Source organism: Ammospiza caudacuta, chromosome 10 (genome assembly GCF_027887145.1).
Source record: "Ammospiza caudacuta isolate bAmmCau1 chromosome 10, bAmmCau1.pri, whole genome shotgun sequence".
In the NCBI taxonomy this organism is placed as follows: Eukaryota; Metazoa; Chordata; class Aves; order Passeriformes; family Passerellidae; genus Ammospiza; species Ammospiza caudacuta.
The window spans coordinates 13,949,602-13,976,619 of record NC_080602.1 but is presented as its reverse complement, the minus strand read 5'-3'; the positions used below and the strand labels follow the sequence as shown (position 1 = coordinate 13,976,619).

The window sequence follows — 27,018 nt, the reverse complement described above, 5'->3', positions numbered from 1 at the left end:
ATGCCTCCTGAAAAGCAAAGAAATATCCAGTGCTTTAAGTATCTGGTACAACTGAAAGGTTAGGCAAAAGCAATTGGAAGCACACATTTTAAAAAGTCCTGCACAAGTGTTTTACAGTCCAGCAAGATGCAGTTAGTTAACACTGCTGTTTATAATCTCATTTTGGACTGGTTTAATTTGTTCTATCCCCTATCTGGTCTCCAGCAGCACAAACAGTAGCAGTAAAGCATCCATGATATATATCACAATGTACAAGTACTACTTGCAAAACAGTAACTTTTTTTTTTTTAAAGTCTTCCTCTCCTAGAAAATAGAAATTTAAGCTTTATAAATGTACCAGATGGGGAAAACAAACCTACAAAAGCAATTCCAAGCTCCAGCCTAGCCTCAGTAGCTGTACAAATTCATTAGTGTCCATAACAGAGGTGAATGACCTTGGAGCAGTGTAGGAGCCCCCTGCAAACATTCCAGAGTTCAGAAGTCATGTCCATCACACTGGGACTTTGTGTTGGCAAAGGGACTTAACAAACTTCAGGCACGTAAGATAAACTGCATCTGCCACAGGCAGCCAACTCTAAACAAACAAGTCTTGCAGTAATAAAATTTATTTGTTTTAATAAAATTCTATAGGCTGTAAAACAATATCCTCATGCAGGTAGGATTTCCACAGGTCAAAGACTTTTCAGTCATGCTCCATTTCTTGACATGTGAGTATAAACTGCAACAATCCCTTTAAAATGAGTCCTTGCCATGGTAGGAGATATATATACACAATTATGACTATTTTCTAGTCTTACAGAATACAGATATTTTAGGATGCTTCCATGCAGGTCACCATGCCAACTTAAGGGTCTAAATGCCAGCTATTCAGACACTCATACAGTTTCAGTGCTTAGGTACTTCCTCCATTCAGCACAACAACGAGATGACACTTCAATGGTTGGGCAAGGCCACCTGAATAAATCTTAACAGTTGTTTCCTCCCTCTCAGCAGACATTGAAATTAATATTTTGATATTAAAACCCCAAATTTAGGGACCAATTTGCCTGTGTTCACATTTCATTTAAATTGGCTTAAGTGAATGCATATTCTTTCATACCTCTTGATATTTCACATTCAGTCCTTCTACTATTTTACTATATAAAACTTTTTTGACATGCACTGCTTATGAGAATTTTAAATCATTAAATAACTGCATGAATGTGAGGATTTCTATTTTTAAAAATGTGGGAAAGGTTAACCAAGTTCTTCTTCAACTTTGGTCACATACACAAGCGTAACAAAATGAGATTGGTCTATCAACACAAACCCCAAAGAGATCTTCTGCAATGGCTGAAGTAAATTCAGATATAGTGGTCTTTGCATTTTAAGTACTGAAAATTATGGAAACCCAAACCCATATATCTACTTCACATAAAGCACTACCTCTATGTGTGCATGGTACATCTGGCTTTAATCCCCTGAAGAAAAATATTCAGTAAGACAAAGATGTAGAACTTTTACCTCAAGAAGATTCAAGTGCTGATCAAAATAGCTTAATGTAGTCTCTAAAATACAGAAATATATCTAAGCAATGTAGAATCACTGAAATCAAATGGCACCAGAAGCAAGGGGGGTGAGGCACACCCAAAAACCTAAACTGAATCACATCCTTTTTGAAGTCATGTAATACATACTAGCTAGTAATGCTCAGAAAAAATTCATGCCTGTTTATTGCACTGAATTTCAAGGCACAAATAAAATTTATTAGTTTTTACAGAATTACTGGTAGCTCCAGGAAACTCAATGTTTCCCCCTAAAATAATGTTCTCTTCAGCAGAGAGACATCCATCACTATAAAAATTTGCCTGCTCCCAAAGAACATACCAAAAAGGAAACAATTCACCATTAAATGCATCCCAAAAAGAAAAAGAAAAAAAGTAAAGAAACCAATCAAAACAAGATGCTTTTCCAGTATTATCTATGTGTTGCCCAGAGTATTCTCAATGAAGTGACAATTTCCTCAGCAACAACAGAAAAGGTGTCCTGAATCCCAATGGACCAGATGAAGAAATCAGAGGTCCAAGATATATTTCTGTTGTTCTTCCTAAGGTCACTGTCTCAAGCTCCAGCACAACAGTTAATGGAACTAATTAGTTCTAGCCTAAAATAGCTTTCAGCTATTTTAGCAATGAGATTGCTAAAAATGGATCAATTTGCTGCAGAATTTGTTGAGATGCAGGCCTGGCTTTTCTTCTAATAAGTATGTTTACTCAATTTTCCCCCTAGCAGCTACCTCTGTTCCTCAAGGGACAGTGTCACTGCCTCTTGTTCATACTGTTTTGGATCATGAAAGTTCACAGAAAAATTAGGAGCTATTCTAAAAAGATTACCTTTTTCCAAAAGGTTGATTTCTTTTAGGAAACTTAATTTTTTAGTGTGAGTAAAATCAATATTTAAGCTACAGCTAGTTACTGAAATGAGGAACAGAACTACAGTAATTGTAAAACCCTTCACCCACAGCAAATGGAATGCAAACCTATTATCTTGAGCCTCAGCAATTCCAGGCTGCATTATTTCCTACTTGACATGAACAAGCTTCCTAGTCACAGGTGGTTACTGTTTTCTGGGGAATCTGCAATAATGTAGTGTCACATCCAGCCCCTAAGCACATTCTAACCTGAGCAAACAACAGTTAATTTTAAACCATGTTTTCTTCAAGAAATTCGCTGTACTGCACATACTGCACAGGTGTGTGAAACCAACATTTCCAACATTCTACCCAAGCTGTGTAAGACTCCAAAGTCCCCATTATCTCCTCCACAGAATGCTCTTCCTTACCTGTGTGACTCCAGCTCCATGACAGAACTGTCTAGATTTGGTTCTGCTCTGAATATCATCAACAAAAACACCAAGTAAGTTACAACTAAAGAATTCCAATTCTTCTTTTCATTGCACTTCCCACTCTAAGTAACTGGGTCAAACTGTGTGTGCTAAAGGGTACAAATCAGTCACACAGATATGGTGGGAAACAGCCTTCTAGGAAAACGACTACATTCATTTATTGGAATCTTATGTCAAGATGATGTTGAAGAAGCAGCATCTCCTTTGCAAGAACATGCATTTAACATCACTGCAGGAACTTAGTCCCCTTCAAAAATGTTCTGCTAAGCAATTCTTCCACTTCGCATTGTGTAAGATATCACCAAGGCACACTTGAAACATCTACAGAAATACATTACACTCATGTGCAAAGGCTCACACCCCTCTACAGCTTGGGGTACAGGGAATTAACACAGGAAGGGAAGGGAAGTGCCTCTGTCACAGAAATGTTTGGGACTAGAGGACTGCTTTTTCTCACAACTAGTTTCTTAAGGTGCTCACTAGAATTCTGCAGATATTTTTCATATTTACACAGGAACCAAACTGATCTGCACGTTCCCACCTCTGACACTACAGTTCTTTGTGTGTTCATGACCCTGATAAGAATAAGCCAGACTACATATAAATAGCATCATCAACAGTGCAATATCAGTAACTAACAAGTCTGACATTTCTGATTTCTGCAAGGTCAACAGAGCATTTACTACAATTATAGGCACAGTTCTACTGTGGAAAGAAAAAGGCAATACCTGTAAAAAACATTTTGTATTTTATAGAAGAAAACACATTTTTGTTTCAAATTTATCTTTCCCTGTTATGAGATACATATATATGTATGTTTCTGATTTCCACTTCACAGGATTTGTAAAAATTACACACAAGGCAAACTACACTAAAACACTGCCAGTGAACTACTAGGATTGCTTGACTCTGGACACAACAACTTTAACCTTGGCCACATTTTCAATTTCAGGTTCTGCTAAAAGTTCAATTTCACCAAGTTTGAACAAGCTCATTTTGATCTAGCTGTACACCATTTTTCAATCTCTAATCTTATTAAATTTCACAGACTGAGGTGGTAGTAGATGGCATCCAGGATTTTTTTTTTTCTGAACTTTTGTAAAAAGCTCAAAACCCTAATGTGAAAGCTTAAGCATTGTGAAATTTAAACTGAAGTGAAACTAAATTGTATCTAAATTGTAAACATGAGCTGCTGCACAAAAATTCAAACTTTGGTCTCAGCAAAGGGTTAAGACTCAGATTCTTGCTTTTCCTTAGAATATTCTCCCACCTTTGTTTAGCTGAAAGGCAAAGCACAACTTCCTGCAGACAAGTATGGTCAAAATATACATAAATTACACAAACCCAGATTGTTACAGAAACACAACACTGCTGTTAATTTGGCTTTAAGTACTTTTCACTAGCATTAGGACACACAAATCACATTAATCCTATGAAACAAAGATTTGCTACATAATTCTCATCTTAAGGTGGAGAATCTGGACATTAAAAACACATTTGGAACAAAGATGTATCACATGGAAGAGATGAGAACCAGTTGCCAGCAAGACACCCAAGAGAGGGAGGGAAGTCCCAAAACTACTGGGCTCCACCTTGGTTAAAAAAACTGGTTCTTAACAGGGCTACAGCATCCAGAAAAAAGCTTCTGGGAGCAGTTTGCACACTCAGCAGACACTCAGTTCCCTTGCACAAGTTAGACTAACAACAACCAGAGTGTAAATGAAATATCCAAGGTCCCACAGTTGGTTGGAATAGGGATCTGCATCCACAGCAGCTCTCTGAAGCAAGCAGCAGCCACTCAGCCCAGCCCATGGACTTGGTCTCCACGAGACAGTCACACAGTGGCACCTGCCTATCCCAAGAGTTACAGCTTTCACAGTTTTGGTCTAACACAGTGAGTCAATACTTCCAGCATATTTCAAAACAGAGCAGCTCCTCAACTATTTGCTCTGGGTCATCTATATCTGTGTGTGCAAGTGCTGCATAAAAAGAAAAATAGATACTACGCACAACTACAGCCTCTATGGACCTTCTTCCCAAGGATTTATTTATTCATGTGACAAGTTTGCCTATCCCAGTCTACCAAAATTGTAATCTTTGCTTTAAAAGAAGTGCCTAAAAACATACTGGACCCTTTCCAGGCTCTAAAGTAATATTATAATGTAGTTAAATGAAAACAAAGCCTAAATACTTAATTTCCTGTAGATTTCCAAGATTGCTGTTTCAGTTTCCTGACTAAATAATAGGTATTTTGGAATATTCTGTTACAGTTATTAGCATTTTCAATTTGCTCCTAGAAGTCATCAAAACAAAATTAAGCATTAACTTACTCTTTGGCTCCTTAGTAAACATCAGCTTAGGTCAGACAACATTTTGCTGCACTGTCCTCGCTTTCTAAAAATTCCTCTGTTTTCACTAAGACTTCTGGGTTACTGGCATCTGGTAGTTTATTAGAATTAACAAAGTCAAAGCCTTAGTGCCTAAATTCTGAAGTTCCTGAAATTATTGAATTGTAATAAATTTTTCATTTAATCAGTGATTTATCTGTTTTAGCAATAATTAAAATACTACCAATACTCACCTGTCATCACGTATAAGAGTATCGTAAAAAAAAAAAAAAAAAGATGAAAAAACCTTTAGCTGTAAAAGCTGTAAATACACTTAAATATACTTCCATACTGTATTTCTAAGAACTGACTTTTAGATGAGGCCTGAAATATCACTAGTCAACACAGCTACCACTGCTAGCACAAGGGAGTACAACTGCAAAGAAAAAACCCTGCTCTCCAGACCACAGATATCACAGGAAGCAGCATGGATTGAAAGTGACAGAGAAAGTACCAAAACAAATCAAATTAAAATGAATACTAATTCCATTTATTGTTTCAATTATTGTTTTAGCACTCACCTCATAAATCCTCCCACATGAAAGCCTTTATTTTTCCTCACAACTGTTCATAAATAGCCCCTCATCTACTTCATGATCCCACCTGCCATGAGAATTTGCTAATAAGCTGTCTCTACCATACATATGTCTTTTCTTTAATGTATAGTAAATTAAAGTTTTACTGCACATTCCAACTCTACTGCAGGTTAAATTCTAGTAACTGACACCATGCAAGCAAGCAGAGAGAAAGTACACAACCAAAGGAGAATTCTCATGAAATATGTGATATACAAGCTTGCTCTAATGCTGTACAATTCTTTTTTATTCTCCTTGCTCTTCTTATGTTTATGATGATAAAATAATTTGTGACTGTTTACAGTGACAGTCTTCTAGTATGAACATTAGCAGACAACAATAAATTCAAGAACAGCTTCTTCATTTTTATTTTTGTGCACGACATAACACACCACCCCCCACAGTGAGTGAGTTCCCCTTCCCAGAATTTTTCTGGGACAATGGTACAAAGCTGATGCTGCCCATTCAGAGCCTCTACTGCCACAGAACACAGGGTCAGGGAGCCAAATTCAGATGCTCCAATGTCAACACCTGTCTGAGGGGGTCTGCTGACAATCTCTACTGTCAGGCAGCTGACCAAGGATCTTTTTAAGCATTCTGCAGAGAGGAATCTAAAAGCCCTTTTTGGGAGAACCAAGCTAACCAGCACAATGAGATGCTGAAAGTCAAATGGCTTGAACATTTCCAGGACGAGAAACATAATTCAGCCACTTAACAGCAAAAGGTATCATTTATACTGCAGGAGTAATTGTGAAGTTTTCAGCCCTCTTCTAAATAGGAGAACAAGAATGAATATTTATGCAGCCAGTCCCCTTCTTAATAGCTTTCTCCCCACTGCTGGCTCGTCCAGGTGTTGAACAGATCCCTTCAATGTGAGCTGCAGAATGTTACTTCTGCTGCACCCCTCTTTGTTTCTTTACAATAAAATCTAAATTACTTTGTTTCCTTCTACTATTTAACCTCAGAAGAGGGGTCCTGCACTAGCTACATAACTTTTTACAACTGCTTTCCCAAACTTTCATTGAAATCAAATGTATTTCAACTGGTTGAAATTTCTTGGTTGTTTTCTTTTTTTCTTTGAACTGCTGTAATCTAACACAAAACAGGTTTGGTTCTACTGGTTACCTAAAAGGCATAAACTACATCTTAGTAATTTCTGCATAAGAGACATGACATCAAACCCTTCACCTCCACCATGATACAGAGTTCACAGCTCTCTGTTGGTTTCCTCATTTGTGAATGCAGGATAGTGCTGCAATCTATCTTCCTATGGGCTACCATAGCTGGTTTTGTTCGAGTGCATCCATGAATATTTGGCAAGGGACTGAGAAAAAGGAATAGCTAAGATCACATTTATTTTCTGTTTATATCCAAACTCCTTTTTTCTTGTCTGCACTTAATTTCTCCATCACAGAAAGCCAGTATTTCAGGGAAAAAAACAGTGGTCATGAGTTCAGGGTTTTTTATGAACAAGCACGTGAAGGGATTGGTGTGTCACTGAATGTGTCTTCATGAACACTCCCAGCCTCCTTTTATACACTATCCCACAGGACTTTATCTTGTTTCTTTAAAACTAAGCTGGAGTGATCATTTGATTATTCCAACCTAGGGAATAATTAATTATTTATAAACCCCTGACTTTACTTTCAACCTGATATACATCAAACTGTTTAATCAGAAAAAACCAAGGCCTAACAACATGCAATATTTTATTTTCTACTCCACTGTTTACCCAGCATTCTTGAAAACTTCAGATTTTTTTTCAGCTTTACTTTGGATTTATCATTGTCAACATCATTTTAAAACTAGTTCAAAGAGAAGCATAACTCAAGGATAATAAAATTCCCTAATTGTGTCACTTAATCATTAGAGATAACAGCATTTGCTTTCAGAACAACTTCTCTAGTGATACAATTAAGCTCAAATCTGAGATGTATTTTCTACTGTCAGCCAATCTAGGAAGACAAAGGCATACTGCAGATAAGGATTATATTCTACCTTTTTATAAAGACAAACCACATCTGAAAAATTATTTTTAAAATTGCAGAAATAAGAACAAAATAAAGGTCCACAACACTCTATTACTTTGCTGTGTCTCAAGCTGCTTCTGATAGGCAGGTTAGACATTTCTGACCACATCAGACAGGAGAGCACAGTGTGGAGCACAGAGGGAGCCAGAATCTGGACTGGCCATTGCTGCACTTCAGCACCTACTTTTGCTTCAAAGCAAAACAAACCTTTTCCAAGCATTGTGCTATGTATGTAGCACACATAAAAGCAGCTAAAAACCTTTTAGAATGAAGGTATTTTGTAATACCATTTTGGTTGGTTTGGTGGGGTTTTTTTTCAAATGTTAAATGCCATTGTAAATAACATCTGATCCTGATAAGGTCTGTTTTCCTGGGTCATTTATAGCAGAACTATAGATTCAGACAGCAGCTCCATGGAAGAGTGAGGAGCTCCATCCTTTACACTGTGAAGTCTTTTCCAGAACAAGAGGCAGCTGGACAATAGGAAAAGAACAAATATGCAGATCCAGTGCTTAGTCATTTTGTCTGAACTTGAATATTTGCTACTCACAACCACCTACCACCAGATTTCACACCAGTTCAAAGGCAAACTTAAAACAATAATGTCATCTATAGTTCTCTTACCTGGACATTAGCACACACCAGCACAGTTCCAAATAGGAGCTCCTTGCCTCATCCTGCTTTTCTGATGGAGATTTAGCATGGTTGGCTATGCTTCCTAGAGCTGACACAAGTTACCTCTCTAGAAAGTTTGCAAGGTTTTCAATAGCTGATGCATTCTTTTTGTTTTAGGCAAGTAAAATCTCTATTACCAATCATTTTGCTACTTAAATTACAGTGTGTAACTTAACTTACACAGTTCGTCTTAAAACTGTGTAGATATTTTTCTACAAACGTCAGCAGTTAGCTGGAAGACGAAAACAAACTACATTGCAAGAGAAAATATAATATAAATATCAGGAGACAAAATAACTGTTTCACGCACCTTTGAGAGGTATCTACAGTTCCCAGCCAAACAGAATTTTGGGTGAAATGCTGAATGATCCTTTGTAAAGCGCGCCCTCGCGTGGTAACTAACAGCTCTGCCAAAGCAATTTTTTTCACAGCTCCCAGGTGACGTTTGTGTCTCCAAAACCACCTCGAGTCGGTGCGTACACATGCCCAGGTACTGGGACGGCTTCTCCGAGTGGGAGTGTCCCAGACACATGCAACAACACATGCGACATTCTGCTCTAGAGGCACTTTCTCAATCTATGGGCAAGGTCAGAATTATTAAGAAAATTCTTTTCTCATCGCTTGTTTATTAAAGTCTCCTCCATATTCTCTCTGCATTTTTCTTCTAAGATTAAAAGTTACTGAGTAGCAGCAACCCACTGTCTCCAGAAGAAATGTAAGGATACACACAATTCACACAAAAGAAGGAAAAAATCTTGAAGGAAGAAAACAGACAATTCTGACTAAATAGCAAATTGAAGGAAGTCCCATTGGCAGTCACTCTTTAATAGCACTGTCAAAATGTAGGGTTAGAAGAGGAGTAGCAAATATATTTACAAAAACAACATCTACTCAATAATACTGAAACATATTCCAAGTGTGTGTATTAGGAATAACCAGCTGTAGCCCCAAATAAAAACTATAAAAAACCAGAAGTGGAACTCAATGGGACTGTCAAGGAAAACATTTGTTCACTTTAAAAAATCCATCAGTAATAATATTATTCAAGTGTGCAGAAAACCAAACTTACAGAGAAATAATGCAACTGATTTTCAATATCATTGTTCTACTTCTTTCTTCTACATAGGTAGAATATCACCCCATTCTTCCTGCCTTGTCTTGTTTTATTTTAAAAGTATTTAATCAATTTAAGAAGTTTTAATTTCATTAGGATTCAGGAAATACATAATCATTTCAATGAAAAGTGAGTTTTTGCAGCACTTGGGTTAGTATATGTGCCAGTTATGACAGTGTCACAGACAGACAATATGTTCTTATAATTAAACACTCTACTGTGTTGGGCTTTTTCACTTCAAGTTTTTTTAAGGACTATTTCATCTCATATATCATAGTCTTTACTATACTTCTGAATAATCTTTATTATTTCAGCATTTTCCATCTTCTTTTTCCTCTTAAGGTAAGATGAAAATACTAACCAAAACCAATGGTCCTGGGAACAAAACAGACAATGGTTTGTAACACAGGGATATTATTGTTCTGCTAATGTGAAAGAATGTCCAACAGAGGGTGATAGAGACCATATGTTTGTAAGACACAACTCAATTATCAGTTTCCCGAGTCATGGATCAGAAATGCAGTTAAAACAAGTTTCTGGCCCTTTCTGAATTAGACTGAGATCAAGGAAAGCTTTAAAGCACAACCAACTTCACCCAGATCTATCCTGCCCAAAGGAAATTCAAAGCTATGGCTTTGCTTGCACTAAGAAACACAGAACAGAAACAAACATGGCATTGTCCAGATGTGCACACGTAAGAGGAATTGGGACATGCAGAGGACAAGGCTGTATTCATCAGTGATTTCCCCTGGCAAACCAACTATTTAAACTGAACTTGACCTTTCACTATTTGAGTTCATGAGTCACATCTGAGCCACTTCTGCAGCTTCTGCCAACACATATAGGAAACATCAGCCAAGCGTCAAATGCCCCTCGCTAGGAATTTATTTCTTTCACTAACCTCACTTGAAAGATTACAATTTTTTTCTAAACACTGTAACATTTTGTTTAAAACTGCTACCCTCATGCAAAGAGTGCATTTATTCATTGCAAATGGAATCTACACAGCAGATGGCAAAAAGTAACGCAGCAGCTCTTTCTGAACCCATGAAATGTAACTACTCAATTGTTTTCTAAGAGAACATCACTGCTGAGTAAAAGGAGAGCCAGTAAGACCTGAGGCAAACATGGCCCAATCAGAAAAGTCTGACTACAAGCATCTATAAAGCAATCCAAAGAAACCATTCTGTTGCAGACTCTGAAAAATATCTTCACTCTAAAACTGAATTTAAAAAGACATTGTATTTCTTTCTTATTTAAGGTATCAGTTTTTTTGCTCTGGTTCTTTCAAAGAACCTCTTCTGCAGAAAGTAAAATATGTTGAAAAAGATCATCGGCACACACCTTTATTGGGGCTAAAATCCTAAATCCATCCCTTCAGCTCTCCTTAGTTTGTTCTCGGTAAACACAAAAGTTATTAAGAAATCCCCCAACCTGCAATAATAAAATCGAATGTTTTTCACATCTACTTTGATACAAATAAAATTTAAGAAAAAGAAGCAAGTTTAGGGCAGCATTGCCCAGGTTGGGGCAGCTGAGGCAGCGCGCCTTACCTTGCACTGCCCTGCCACGCAGATGGCCGTCCCGTTGGGCTCGCAGGGGGTGCCGTCGATCACGGTCTCCGCCTGGCGCACGTAGAAGCGGTAGCCGATGGCCCGGCAGTTCAGCTCACACTTCTGACTGCCCTTCACTGTGGACACAACGCAAAGGCCTCGTTACAAAGAGCACAGCGGGAGATTGGGAAAGGAAAAGCTCCTTAAACGGGCAGTAAGGTCCGAGGGGAAGAAACAAATATGCAAACAAAGCATTGTAAGTGACCACACCAAATGAACGGTTATTAACAACTCCGAGGTAAGCATTCCACCACACTTATCACAGTGTAAACAGCACCTCCATTGGTAACGACTGACACTTCCCTAAATGACCAAGAGTGCTTTTAGTTCCTTAAAAACATTGCCCGGTTCGTCTTCTTAAAGCATAGTGGCATGTTATGGCATTTCATAACTCCTGAGTGTCAGAAAAATTACACCATCATCAGAAGGGTGTGCATCAAATCAGGCTCACTTATACCAGTCTGCTCAGGGCCGTTAGGCATACAAACATCCAGCACTGAGAAACGTTTTAAACAAGACAGATGCACATTTGTAAAAATTCTGTTGTTTTTTTCTCTTCATTTTTACAACTCAACTCTTATTCTATTCCACTAAATTTCATTTTCAAAATTGTATAAAATACATTCTCATTCAAAACCCTGTGATTTCTGCTGACATGCAAGAAGCAATAGGAAATGAGTCCACTGAACTCTGGGTGAGAGGAACACAGAAGACAAGAAGCAAGACATGTTACCTTCCCCTGTGAAAATCTGTTCCTGGAGCAGATACAGTCTAACACTCCCCACATCTTATGCTATCAGGTTTGTTAACACATTTGTGTAGCCTCTGTTGCAAATCATCTGTCAGGTCAGAGTTGCTCTCAGCTTATTACCACTTGCTAACTGACATAACAGTATCTTCAGCTTCTTCCCAACCGAGTAGTGCTGATACTCAGTGGCAGCAAGGTCCAAACAGAAATCTTTTTTTATGACAATACTTTCATTGCTGCCACAACAATGAACCAAAATTCCTCTCACTTCATAAAGCTTCAGCTCATCCCCTATACTGAAACTGAAAGCTGCTATTTAATCTAGGTGTCAAAGGAGATGCTATGTGCCCTCATCTAATGCTAAAACACTGTGTTCACAAGATTTTCTCCTTGACTTCAGTGTATTTTTAAATCTTCACCAAATAAATAACAAACAGCCAAAATAAATAAAAGCAATCACTTCAAATATATATTAAACAACTGTTTTCTGTAGGAGTACCAAAATTTCAGCTCAACTTCAGTTACCCCCTGTGCAGACACAGGATTAATGCAGACCAATTCTGTATCTTACATTTTGCCTCAGACAGCTGAACTCATTGAACTGCCACTCATATACACCATGTATTGTGTCTGGCAATCTTCTGATAAAACCCACAAAAACATCTACTCGTTTTAAGAGGTCAAAGATCGGTTTACTGAGTTTGGGTTTTTTGCAGAAGTCATGCATGCCATGCTCAACTAGGTCATCCATCCATTAGCTACTTTTTCCTTAGATTCACTAGCTTATGATTCCAATGACTTCACTTAGCTATTAAAAAAAAAAAAAAAAAAAAAACCAACAAAACAATCCAACCCCCTACCCCCCCACCCCCAAAGAAAAACAAAAACAAAAAATCCAAACTGAGGTATTCCCTGCAGTTCCAAGTGTAACAGTCGGGTATAACAATAAACTGAGCTTTATTCTTAGCAGCTTCATCACTTCACACATAACTATATTCAGAATTCTCAAATAAATATAAGCCACTTTCAGTGATTCATTACAATTCAAGTCAACTTGTCCTTTTCTCTGTCTGAAAGTGTCCTATTTTCATAACATGCAAGGCTAGCAATCAAGCAGCACCTCTGGAAAGTACATTTTCTTATCTTTCCACTCTCTAAAAGCAAGTCAAACAAGCCATTTAGGGTTTCTGAAATGTCCTTATCTTCTGTGTTTGTTCCCTTAAGTTCAGTGTCCTGAAGCCTCACATTCCCATATTCTTCCTCTCACCATCCCCCCCACAGTTTTGATACTTTAAAATAATTATTCTTTAAATTATTAGCTGGCATTCTAGATCCCAGTGAAAGTTTTGTGCTACTTGGAGATGAAAAAATTACCTGCTGGAGGAAGGTATTTTTTCCTGGATCTCTTTCATCCCTCACTCCTGCTGTGATAGGTCAGGCTACTGCATTGCTAATGCAGCACAGCAACAACCCCAAGCAGGCTGAGATTACTTGCTGTGTAAAAATAGAATTCCCATTTCATTATTTCTGTGTTTCATTCTTTCTCACCAGGAACTGTTCCCACTCATACAAAAAGTATTAGAACAGTCACTGTCTCTGACCACAAAAAAAACAAATCAGGGTTTAACAACAAACATACCCTATAACGCTTTGGCCTTCAATATTCAGACTCTTTTGATGAGTATGTGTAAGGTACTGCACTGATCAGGCATATACCAACCACACCACCTAAAGACAACATTCCCAAATGCAAATGATCTGAAAGAAACTTGTCTACAAAGAGCAACATCTGTTAACTGAATTGCCCCTGCTGAATGACAGGCATTTCCCATAAGGATTTTATATAAGTATTATATATTTATTATTGTGTAAGATGCAGAAATTACAGCAGAACAAACGCATTTTAGAATTCCCATGTAGAACAAGACACCACACTAGTAAAAAAACCTCCCTTAGCCCGTGTTCTGCCACAACTCTTGAGGTTTCACAGTTTATGGTAGGTCAAGCTGCACTACTGGCTTGGCACTGGACATAAAATGTCAATTAAACAAATAGCTGTGAGGGGATTGATTCCACACAGGCCAAATTTTTTACTCCCAAATCAGCTGATCCCACACTTCACAAAAGGATCTATCTTCCCAACTTATTGGCAGCAAGACACATTTCCACAAGCCTCAGTTCTTTTGAAGTGTGGCACAGTTTCTAGGACAGTTAATTATGCAGGTACTGTTTAACATGTCCTCCTAAAACATTTGTTTTTTATTCCCAAGCTCACTTTAGCATAATCAAGTCTTTGTGCAAAGTCTCATCTTATCCCCCCTTTATTAAATAGTGAACTTGGGTGAAATTTAATGTTGCCACACAGGTTCTGCCACATATATTCATTATTGATTTAACTGAAGGAGGTGCCTTTAGTGAACAATCCTGGTAACATGTAATGTTTGGTTTTCATTTTACAGACTGAAAAAATATCTAAATCAAAAACCAGTACTTTCCTTAAAACATCCTTACCAAACTAGCTTAAAGTACCTCAGGGACATCCTGGTCTTCTCCAAACTGCAAGAGTCAGGAGTTGGTTTTCTTCCAAATCCTCTGTTGAAACTTACCTTCCACCTTTCTCTATGAGCAATAAGAGCCAGGCATGCTAAAGGAGGACCACAGCACAGTTCTACTGCCTGGAACTGTTCTTACTGTCCCCAGTAAGAACACCAAGACCTCTCATCTTACAAACTGCACATAACACAGCACACATTGCAATGAAAACGTTCCACCATTCTCCTAAGATCGATTTTACTCATCAAACTTAAATCACAAATATCAACACATTTCATGGCAGATTTCAGTGCAGCAGAGGTTTGAGGAGAAAAATTCAACTGTCAAACATATCCACACATTTTTAAAGGGCGAAAGAGTAATTCATGTGTCATCACACTACAGCCAGTGGCTGGAGTACAATCTGTGTCTCCCGCAGCATTTCCGACTGAGGCCTCTCCTCGGGCCCTGCAGAGGGACAGCAGCCGCACGCCCGCTGGGAAGCATGAGTGAGCAAGGGAAAAGTGTTCTCCACTGGGATTCACAGGCTAACAGCCAAAGATCAAGCCTGATCTTTTAATCCCACCACAGGGAAAGCAAGCACTTGCGTAGCCGAGCCCACAACACGCTCCCGGCCCGAGACGGTGTCCCCGCGATGAGGCGAGGCCGGCCCGGCCACCTCAGGGCGAGCGCAGCGTCGGGCACGGGCCAAACGCGGCGTGGCCCGAGGGAGAAAACTCCCGGGAGAGAGAAAACAAACTAAAACTCCCTCCAACTGAACACGCTCGTTCTTCTCTCGTTCTCGCCCCGGGCCCAGCCGCTCCCCGGGAGCGCAGCCGGCTCCCAGCAGGTTCAGCCCTGAGGGACCGATGGACCCAGCGAGGGCTGGGCACTGCCGGCAGCGATGGCGCTGCCCTCCCTCAGCCGCTGCCCGGCGAATGAGCCCCTCTGTGCACCAGCCCCTCTGCGAAATTTCACCCTCATCCCACACCCTTTCGTTACATGAAACCATAAGAAATTAAAGTCCTCACAAAACACCCTGCCCAAATCTAGAAACCGTGCAGGTTTTCTAGAACCCAAATCTAAAACAAAGCAGGAAGTCACCCCTTCAGAAACATCCCTACTTGCAGGAGTTTGTGAATAGACCTTGTTTGCATTCCATCGAGACAGAGCATTTTCAAATCTTAGCACTGTGCTGGCCTGTACTAGCACCATGCTGAGGGGCCCTGGAGCGGCACAGAGGGATGCACAGTCCCCCAGCTCCAGCCACCTTCCCAGGGCTGGCACAGCCCACAGATGATCACCACAGCCTGTCACCAGGGCAGGACACCCGGTGTGGTGACTCTCCACGTTCCACAAGACCAGAATCCCTCAGTATCGCACAGCCCCCGCGTCCCACTCTCCAGCCAGGCCTTCTGCCTCTGACCCTCCACCTGCACACCACAGAGTGTGTGGGAGGGCATTTGTACTTCATGCCAGCTCTTCCCCTCCTTCAGGCTCCTCTCCCAACATGTTCCACCACCCTCAGCAAGCCCCCACCCAAAGAAAGGCTGTGGGGAGGCACATGGGCATGGTGGATGAGGAAACCAGGCTGAGATTGAGCTGCTCCACAGTGAGCTCAATTGCAGAGACACAGAGAGAGCTCAGCAGGCAGCTTGCCAGGGCAAGGAACAGCAATTTAATGATATTCTTAGGGAAAAATGTCAGAAGAAAAAGCATTCTAACCATAATACCTTTGATAAATAATGTATTCAGTTGTTCAAAGGGAAATTTAAAATAGCCACAGACCAAAACCACCCCAGGAAATAATACCCAAATCAAATAAGAATGGAGCTATCAGTAAACTAAATGACTCTGTACACTGACTGTCCCTAAAGAATGTACCAAGTTCTTCCTTTCTGTCTCAGCTCTGAAGACTTGAAGCTGCTTGGAGCACGTACTGCCTCTCACAGCACGCACATGAAATCTGCCACAGATAACGCTGGCTGAAGGTGCAATCAGAATAAATGATACCATATAGGAATTTCACATTCCTCATGCCATGAGGTAGGGACTGGAATATACAAAACCTCCTCGATGGTTCTTTAGTCCAAATCTTAATTTAATGTGAGATCCAGGCTCCCTGTTGTTATCTACATAGCAGTTCTAGTTCTCCACAAAACATTACAAAATGCTTTTACCATTTGTCAGTTTTTGTAAGTTTGCCTAAACATCTAAAAATAGTTAATAACAAGCTGTGCAATTTGAGAAACGTGCCTCGAGGGTGCCCACACAGAAGTGGCATGCACACTCTTGGCAAGCAAATATCACAATCATGTTAATACTACATTATGGGATTAAGCAAATTTAAATTAGGCTTCATTCTGTGTGCAAACTGCCTTGTAAAGTCAACTTCAGTGCTTCTCCATAACAAGCCAAGATACACTCACCCATGATGTGTCAGAAGCAATTGTTCCAGGAACAAGTTGTCTCTGCATAGCTCAGTTATTTTCAGGGCCCAGTTTGCCATGGGCTGTAATTCAGTATTTACTCATGATAAAAGCAATCAATCTGCTTTACAGGAAGTGTAATGAAGCATTGCAGTCACTGGAAAAACTTTTAAGAGATGTGCTTATGTCAATCCATGTAACATCTCCTCTAGTTAAAGCTTATCAATGCTGAGATTGGGCGGCATTTCAGCAATCAATGCGCAGGTGACCAGCACTGTCACTGTGAGGGTGCTGAGCCTGGCACAGGCTGCCCAGAGAAGCTGAGGATGCCCCATTCCTGGAAGTGCTAAAGGTGAGACTGGATAAGGCTCTGAACAACCTGGTCTAGTGAAAGGAGACCCTGCCCACAGCAGGGGAGTGGAACTCCATGATCTTTAAGGCCCTTTAAAGATTTTCTGTCCATACAGGAAGTGCTCCAAGACACATGCACATACAGAGAAACAAAGACAGGTCCAGTACACGACAGCAGAACTCTGGTCCTTTCACACCCTGCTGTGGCTGTAAGCTGGCAGCTCCACTGTAGAGTCCACAGCAGGCCAGAACAGCTAAATGTGACAATTCCACACTGATCCAGCAGTGGTCCCCTGTGGAGCTTGGGATGGATAGCAAGTGCTGGTTTATTACTAAACACAGCCAATCCAGTTTACACAGCTTCCTCTACAAAGAAGGAAAATGCATATGGAACACACCACATCCTCTACAAAAGCCTTCAAGAAAGCAGAGCTACATCATTTAAGGTTTCCCTGTTTAGGCTAATAGACTATGTGGGCTTAGTTATCAGACTGGAGCATGAGCTCAGGCTTTGCACTTTAGGAGACTGCAAAGTCCATGACAGAAAACTGATCCCAAATTAGGCTGCTTTTCCACTGATGCACAGTTACACCTTTCTGAGGTGGTCAGAGAAATAATGCTTTTTACAGCAGTTATCAAATGCCAGATTTCTAAATAACAATATGCAAACATTTTCCAGGAAATAATTATCATGTAACTACATTTGGGCTCTCCAAAAGAAATAGTAATGTGATGTGGTCTGTTTTATTTGAGTCTCTTTTGATACTTTGTCCTTATTAGGCTTGGGAACATCTCTTGACAATAACCAGAAAGGGTCGTGTTTATTTTTTTTCTTTGTCCCCTTCAGTTTTGTTAACTTCTTATAAAGTTTTATTACTCTGCTTCAGATTTTTTTTCTAAAAACATTTTCCATTCTTCATTCCAGTGATGGAAGAACATTGCCCTTTTTTTTCCTACTTCCACTTTTCATTTTCTCATGTAACAAAGATGTTTATTACTTCACCTTGTCTCAACAATTTAATATATATCTGAAATATTGTCTGCACTTTTGATATTAAGTGAAAAAAATCAAACTTTTATAATGAATCTGCATTTTATGAATATACATGATATGAATATATAATTATATATGATTAATATACATTATATGAATATATATTATATATTATATTGATATATTCATAGATGAATATACATAATGAAATGAATATACATTTTAACAAGCATGGAGCCCAAAAGGAAGGTACAATCCCAACAAATTCCTCACCTTTACCTGAATGTATCACTTTTTTTTTCTACTCTTCAGTGAACAGAATATTTCTGAAAGTCCACAATGTTCCATGGACTTGTCTTCATAATTAATGTTTAAGGCAATAAGAAATTTGCAAACATTGTCATTTACTTCAATTTCCCTGGTATCTCCATTCCTCCCAAACCCCTCTGTCATTAAAAAACTATTAATAATATCTTACAGATTTACTGTCATGCATTAAAAATAACTGGAAAGTTGATTATTATTCAATAAAATTAAACCAACTAGAAACAAGCAATTCATGACACCACAAGCATACGCATCTTTCTTGCTCAGTTGGCTGTGTGAAAATCAGCAAAAGATTTAAGTTTGATGTGCTTCTATGAAATTTCAGAGCAGCAAAGCACTCAGCTGAGTGGCTCACATGGGCACCTGACCAGCGAGTACTGCTGGCTCCAGTACAGCTGCCACAAGTGAAATGTTTAACACAGGCTCCAGGCCAGCACCCTTTAAATGACATAACCAGGTAATGTAGTTTCTTCCACAGACCTCAGTTTTTACTGTGTTACATCTGGAACTCCTTTCTGAATTTAAAGGGGAAAAAAAACCCAACTACTAAAGATGTCTTTTTTCACATCAGCCTTTCATGTGTCTGCAGTCACAGTCCAGAGACAACCATTTGTCAGCCAGTGGCCACTGGATGTCTCCACTGGCCTGTGCAAACAGATCAAAGCTCTCCACCAGTGAAAGCTCTTTTAAAGGCATTTATCTGGTTTACAAGGCATCACTTACACTTTCCAGAGTGCACAGCAGCCACACAGAGCTGCCCTCTCTGGCCCTCAGCACAGCCAGGGCATGGCAGCTTCACGTGGACTGCACTTCTGATGAGGTTTCTCAGAGCAGCCCCCAGAGTTTAGATCACAATTATTAAGATCTGGCTAGATAAGTAAACCAAATAGCAATTGCTTGAGCTCAAAACTTTTTGTTTCTGTTTATATCCAGTGATAGCTAAAACTGTATCAATAAAACTCTTATAAGATGATATCACAAAATAAACTATTAGGATTTAATGAAAGATGCCTTTTCTTGAGTGATATTATACAGAATTTATTAAAAATAAAATTGAAATATTTAGGAAACATACTATTATAGACAAAACTACAGAGGACAAATAATACAACTAGTCTAAACAAACTCAATTTCTGGCCAGATTTATATATTTATTTACATGGGCACTAATTAGAGAAGTAAACCTGCTACATGCAGTGCAACTTCTCATCTGGAAAAATACCGAAACGAGCTCCATCCCCTGAAGTGCTGACCACTTCCTGAGGGACACTGAGAGCTATCATTCCCAACTGCTCTTAGCTTGGGATGTTCTGGAAGCAACTTGATACTGCTTTCTGTCTGTCTTTACAATTGGAAAGAACTATTTCTGTTTGTCTGTATTCGAATCTTACTGGCCTCTGGAATCCCAGCTTGCATCCAGATCTGTAATTTGAAATGTGATTTTTATCTCCATCAGCACACTAGCAGCCCCAAAAATTTGGAACATCAAATAATGTTAAATAATATAAATCAGTATTTTGGCAAATTTAGTAAATACACCTTCAAATGCTGCCTTCAGACTTCCCACAGCCAGTTTTATTCAAATCTGTTCTAGCTGGAGGACTTCATGTCACGCTTCAGAATAATAAGTGCCAAAGGTAGATGGGAAGAAAGGAGATTCAAGTTTGGGCTTGTGATTCCCCCAGCAGCATTCCAGACAAAAGCTTTCAGCCATCTCTTATGGAAGTGAATTTAAATTTAAATGTCTTAGAAGTCTCTCTCCTATTAAAACATGAACTCTGCACATGAACACTAAAAACTCCCAAAGTAATGCCTATCATAATGCCCAAATCTCTGGTATTTAATAAAACTCCAGACAAGGCTGTACAGAAAGCCTTGACTCATGTAAATGGATGGCACACTCCTCTCCATGCAATCCTCATCGAAGTGCACCCTAAGCTTTCTTTAATATGAACATGAAGAAGAACCAAGCAGCCAGAAGTGACAGCAGGGGAAGGAGGCAACACAATGCTGCTGTTTCTCAATTTTCTTTCTTAAACAAAACTTGCTCTGAGATGTACAGTTTGCATTACAGTCTAAATGCTTTCTTATTTACAAGAAGTGATAACACAACACTTTTTAAATCATTGCATATAGAAATCAACTTTCATTTTACTTTAATTATACAATTCAGAGACAAAAATAATAATGTTTTCAGTTATCTCAATCTGCTTTTTTTTTTTAGTTTTTTAAACATACTGATTTTGCCAAAATTTCTTAGAGAAACAGTTTTGGATGAACTCACAAAAATCCTTGTCATTCCCTGCCTCTTTTTCCTTGCTGTCTCCAGAGGGTTTAGAAATTTAGAAATGCTTCCCTACCCCAAAAATCCAGATCCTGAACTCATTTCATATCCCTCTGATTGATAATCTCATCTTTTACAGTCTTCTATCTGACATGAACACAACTTAAAATCTACTGCCTGTGCTTATACTTGTTTTATACTTGTTATACACAAGATACACATGGATCAATGTGAAAAACAAGAAAAGAGACTAAACTCCTTTTCTGAAAGGTTTTTAAAAGATTCTTTGCTCTGGAACAACACCAAGAAATTACCACCTGAGGAGCCTCAGCAGAAGGAATGAAATGAGAAACAAGCAGCAGCTCAAAGTCAGCCCCAGACTCACTGTCACTGTCCCTTGGGAAATATTTATCGGTAGGTTCTGACTGAGCCTTATACACTTACAGATTGCCTCAAGATTAAAAAAAAAAAACACTATTGTGGGGTGAGGAGTGTTTCTGAAATAATAAAAAAGACTTGTACTCATTTAAATATTAATATAGCTATTATTTGGTCCAAAATGTCCTGAGTTTCCATGGCCTCTTACCACAGTCCTTTAATAGGCAAATAAATTCTTAAGGATTACTTAAAACAGTCTGTGCTTTTATTTACATACTCAAAGATATTTATTTCCTTTACTCTCATAAACATCAGTTTAAAACATGAATGTTCATTAGAGCAATGTTTTCAGTAGGATGCCAGTGACCTGGAGCTCATCCAGTTAATTTGAAAGCTGCTTCCCTTCTGGTAGCAGATAAAACCCTAAACATTCAGTGTTTCACATTACATTTCATTTTTAAGACTATTTTTATGTAAAAAGCTATAACGATCATTGATGAGACTCCAGATTTCTTAGCAACTTTGCTTCTAATTTTTCTTCTGGGTTTTCAAACTTTGCATGCCTTGATTGTTGGATGTTAAGATTCCTGCAGAAACCTGGAGGGCACCAACTCTGTGATCTTTTCTCAGGGAAAATCTAACTGGGTGGCACTGGGAGGCAGCTTTGCTCCCTGATGCTGCCAGCTGGGCTCCACCAGCTCTGACTGCAGCACTTGGAGCCTCCATGCTCTTAGCAGCTGCATTTCAGAACAATGAAGCTTAAGTTGTCTCATCTCCCATATCTCTCTCAGCCAAGGGACAAATGGGTGTCTGGTAAAAGACTATTTCCACATTAAGAATTCTGTCCCGAAACTAGGATCTGCCTCTCCTGTACTCATCTGTGGCATCACCCTACATCCCACTCCTCCGAGCACAGCAGCAGAAACCAGTATGGAGGTGTCAAGACAAAAATGTTGTCAAACCCTTTTAATTTCCTTCTACAAACAGGCTCTGCATGCAGGAGAAGCAGTGCTGTGATTCAGCTTGGCTTTTCAAAGGTGTCTGACACTTCAGTGAAAAATGACATCTGGAAGTTACTATAAGCAATGTGTAAAGTTGTTTTGAAAACTATTACTCATTACTTCTCAGTAATTCACTGGCTGGGTTTTGATACCTACTGACAAAGAATCTGCAAGATCTTTCCCAAATACAGCTCCAGCTTATGTATTCATGCATGAGGCAGATGATGCGATAGCAAGAGAGATTCACAGGTAACAACACCAAGTTGGGAAAGGCAGCGGTACTGGAGGGAAGGATTAGAGCTGAAAAATATGCTGACAGCTTGGGGAAGGGTCTGAAAAGGTAGGATGAAATATAATAGGGACTGGTATGATATCCTACACTTGTGACAGAACAAGCACCTGCACAAACACAGACTGAAAAACTAAAGGCGAAGCAGTAATTCTACAGGGAATCTGGAGCAGTGACAGTGGGTGCCATTCAATGTGAGGCACTGAAGGTGTGAACTTAACAAAGGGAAAGCAAACACTGTATGGGTCAGTATAAACCAAAAGACAATGTGCAAATCCCAGCAGAGTCCAACACTCAGGGCAGCACTGTCCATTTCTGCTGGGCCATGGGAAGACAATCCAAAGGAGAAAGTGAGCGAGCTCTAGTAAACACAGCTAAAGGGGGAAGATTCAAATAATAGTGGGGTTTTGGAAAAGCAGAAGGGATGACAGTCTCTAGGTAGAGATAAATCACAAAAGGGAATAGAAGCCTTCCTATGTGTGCTGTGAACCAGACAGGAGGTAAGAGCCCAAAGCTGTGCCATGGAAATCTACATTACACTTCATAGAAGACTTCCACTGGAAGGAATTACTACGCACCATTTGCTTATGGAGACTGCAGCATCTGCACCACTGATGACTGGCACTGGACAAACTGAACAAGCACAAACTGTGCTCTTCTAAAGGGCTCCATTTCCTAACCTCAGATCTTACAGAGCACACAAGCCTTCCTATATTTATTTATTGACTTATTTCTCCCCCCATAGTGCCTAGATATAATAGACACAGCAGTCACTTCTGTTCAAAATATACTTGCTGTCATGTAGTAACTGTTCAGATACTGTTGTTCTCCATCAAGGAAAGTGTTACCATTCACACAAACAGTTCCTGCATGAATAAACCTCTCTCTGCAGCTTTTCCCCAAAGAAATGTCAATGCTCAAGTACAGTCCTAGATACACAGATGTTTAGAGTTCAAAATGACAAATAAGGAAGATTTTCTTGCACCTGTCTGGACCCTGTCCCAGAGAATTGCACCAAGAAACAAAGTCTTAATTGTAAAATTTCCAATAGGTTAGTTTTTTTTCCTCTGAAAAGCAGTAAATTGTGCAAATTCACAGTCTTGCAAATTCTACCTCTCATTCTGGACTGCAGAAAGCATAATAAAAGTAGATCATTTTCTGTCCCTAAAGTTATTTATGGAACGTATCTACAGCCTGATCAATGCACAGCCATGAGTCCAACACAGTAAAAGTAAAATGTAACACTTTAAAATCTTTGTAAAAATGTTATCACCTGTTATCTTAAGTATTACACCAAAAGCAGCCCACAGAGTAATTGTACCTCAAATGCCTAGAAAACATCAAAGCCATATACCTGGGTTTCAGGCTGTTGATTTAAAGGTTTCTGTAATGGCATATGCTGCAACTGCTTCAAATTATCTCACGTACCCTGAAACGCCTTAGTTTCTACCAACCTAAGATGTGCCCCTTGAACCATGTCACTATAAATGTCTTAATAGGATGCTGGAGGTCAAACCATGAATCTCTAATAATGAAAGTATCAGGATGATCACATAGTTAAGTGGAGCCTTAAAAACTAGAAACTCCTTCTCTTGAAAGGTAACAGACTTGTTGCCATCAAAGGGGAGCAATGCAGAGCACATGTGTATAATGCTTCACATTTTCCTTTCCATACCACAGTAACCAACAGTCACCTCTATGTGAAAGTACCAGAACCATTCCAAAGACCTGAAACAATGAAGTTTCTTGCTCTTCTGAAAATTAACTTTAAGGTGTTAAATTTATAATCACCTTACAATGATGGTGTGAGGCAGATTAGCCTCTAGCTTTGTGTCCACACAAAACAATACCGAATTTTAGTGGAGGCTGGGACATGGCAAAAAAGTTTCCAAACCCTCAAGAAAGCTAAATTAATAAACCATGTCCAGCCTAGTTACATTCATTCTTCCCAAAGCAATTAGGGGGGAGAGGGAATGAATGTTTAATTGTGCGGGTGATTTTTAAATGTCTGTATCAATTAATGCTTGCACATAGCACAGAAAGAGGGACACACATCACTACACTTTAGCTCCCTTAAAATTTGCTAAAGCTCTTGTCCCTGCCCCTATCTCAAGCTGGACTCAGTGCAACACAGTAATGCAGAAATCCTTTCAAGTCTGGCTGTAAGACTGCAGCCAAATATGTAAGCTATTCACAAATATTATCCAAAACCAGAGGGCAAGCACAGTTTGTGATTTAGGGTTCACCTGGTACAGACCTTTCTGTGGAAGAAACTGGGCTGGAACAGCAGAGGTAGCCTTATTAACTAAAGAATCTGAGGGGCAAAGAGGGGAAACTTCAGCAAAACGCTGTTGTGAAAAATAATGGATCACACTCACAGACTTTAAATATAAATTACCTCTCTTTTAGCCAAAAAGCAGCTGTACAAAAGCTGATGTTAACGATTATCCATTTTCCATTGAAGCCATTCTGTACTGGCTCAAACACTATAAAACTATATATGCACACACAGGCTTTCAGCAGCTCACCCTCCCCCTCTCTGAAATACTGCCTGCTCCTCTGGTGAAAATAAGCTGGTTAAGTCCTGTAAGCAGCCTGCTCAATATGATGCCCAATCCATAGTGCATAATCATGGATTTGGGGGGGAAAATCCACTTCTTTTAACAAGAAACACAAGAGGGTTTTGCACTGTGATTCAATACCCAGACTTGTAAAAGCAATTAAATATCCATTCTCACTCAATACTCTCTTTTATTTGGCATTTTCCTAAACTCCAAGATACTTGGCAGGGAAACAGGAGCACAGACATGAACTGGCACTGCCCTGTCCCTGCAAGGGAACAGCCTCATTGGACCAGTGCAACCCCTGTGCCTTTAAAAGAAAACAGAGAAGAGTCAGAGGAAAACACAGGAGATCTCAAGCTGCATTAACTGCTATTCTTCTGGAATTAATAATTATGGAACAAGAGATGTTGCCAAGAAAATGACCTATTCAGATAGATTCTGAGAAGGAGATTACTGATGAAATAAATATTTTGAATTTTGTGGCTCTCTAACAGCCCACTGAGCTTCTGTTACAATACAGCCAAGGACACTGACCCTATCAAGCATTTTACTAAATAAACCTTACATAAACTAATACTTGAGCTATTCCAAGTTTATTGCCTGTATATTGACCAACTTACACAAGACACAAATATGGAACACGATCATATATTAAATTAACAGCATACTCTTGAGAACTCCAGCGAAGATGCAAGAGAATTCAAAACATATGGAGGTATTTTCCTATGAACTGTATTAAATAGGAAGATGTATTAGTTACAACTGGGAATTACTGTAGACAGATATCAGCCACAGACATAGTGCAGCACATGATGTTTAACATTAGAACATCTCCAGTGCACATGAGGGCCTGATCCAGATATTTGCACTGCCTTGGGGCACACAGATGCATCAAGAAAACTGTTTCTGTTCCTTTTTTCCTGACTGGAACACACTCCAAGCTTCAAGTTATGCCACTAAGTAAATAATGTGAAGTAGCCCAGCTTGTTATATGGGATGGAAAACCTGCAATACACAGCCCTGATGCTCTAGCTGGTATTTCTTCAAGCAGATCAGTCTTCTCAACAGTGAATTTCAGTTTAGATTCCAATTCTTTCTCTCAATACTTCTACAGCACAGAAAACTTTTACCTGAGCTGTCTCTCCATTTCTAAAAACAGGCTTTATACTAACAAGCTAGTCCACAGCAACTAAGGTCAATCATGTTGGTTTTAAACAACATGACAGAAATAGAGATGGAAGGACTTACAGACAGACATATCCATATAAACTTCAGAAAAAAAACAAATGAAAATGTGTAGATATTAATTTGCATTTTACAATACATATAGTTATTTAAATTGCTTTATCTTATAAATATTTTCCAACTCTCATGCATGTCCAGTCTGTATGCGTTTGGTCAAATGCTTTAACTGATGTTTGATGTCCATTTCCATTTGCAAAGACCTCTGTGAGCACAAGGCCATGAAACCATTCTGCAGCAGGCAGCAAATACAGTCACAGAAAATTCCCCAAGAATCTCTTCAACACTGGCTGTGAGTCCCCCAAAAGACAATAAGGATGGCTTATGGGAATGAGATGTGAATGAAATTTATTCCAACTGAGCTAAGCACATTAGAAGACAACTGGAGTCAGAAAGCAAATCTTGATGTAATATTTTATTTCCACTGCAAGACAATCTCTGCCATGAGGGTGGTGTTTGTGGATGGAGTGCTGATGGTACTGACATGTGGCTTGGCACAGCAGGACTAGGAATGGAAAGAAGGATGTCTGCTGGTTATATATGATTCAATATGCTTAGCTTAGATCAACTAGCTAACAGCAAAGATGAGCAATTAACTGTAT

At 39.3% G+C, this 27,018-nt stretch overlaps 1 protein-coding gene across 1 annotated transcript in view; it reads right to left on the bottom strand.

Annotated features, from left to right (window-relative positions):
• Positions 1-27,018, bottom strand: part of THSD4 (thrombospondin type 1 domain containing 4) — a 230,693-nt gene that overhangs the window by 116,067 nt on the left and 87,608 nt on the right. The window contains exon 7 of the mRNA XM_058811504.1: positions 11,218-11,354. Coding sequence (XP_058667487.1) covers positions 11,218-11,354 — 137 coding nt within the window. The remainder of the gene's footprint in view (positions 1-11,217; positions 11,355-27,018) is intronic.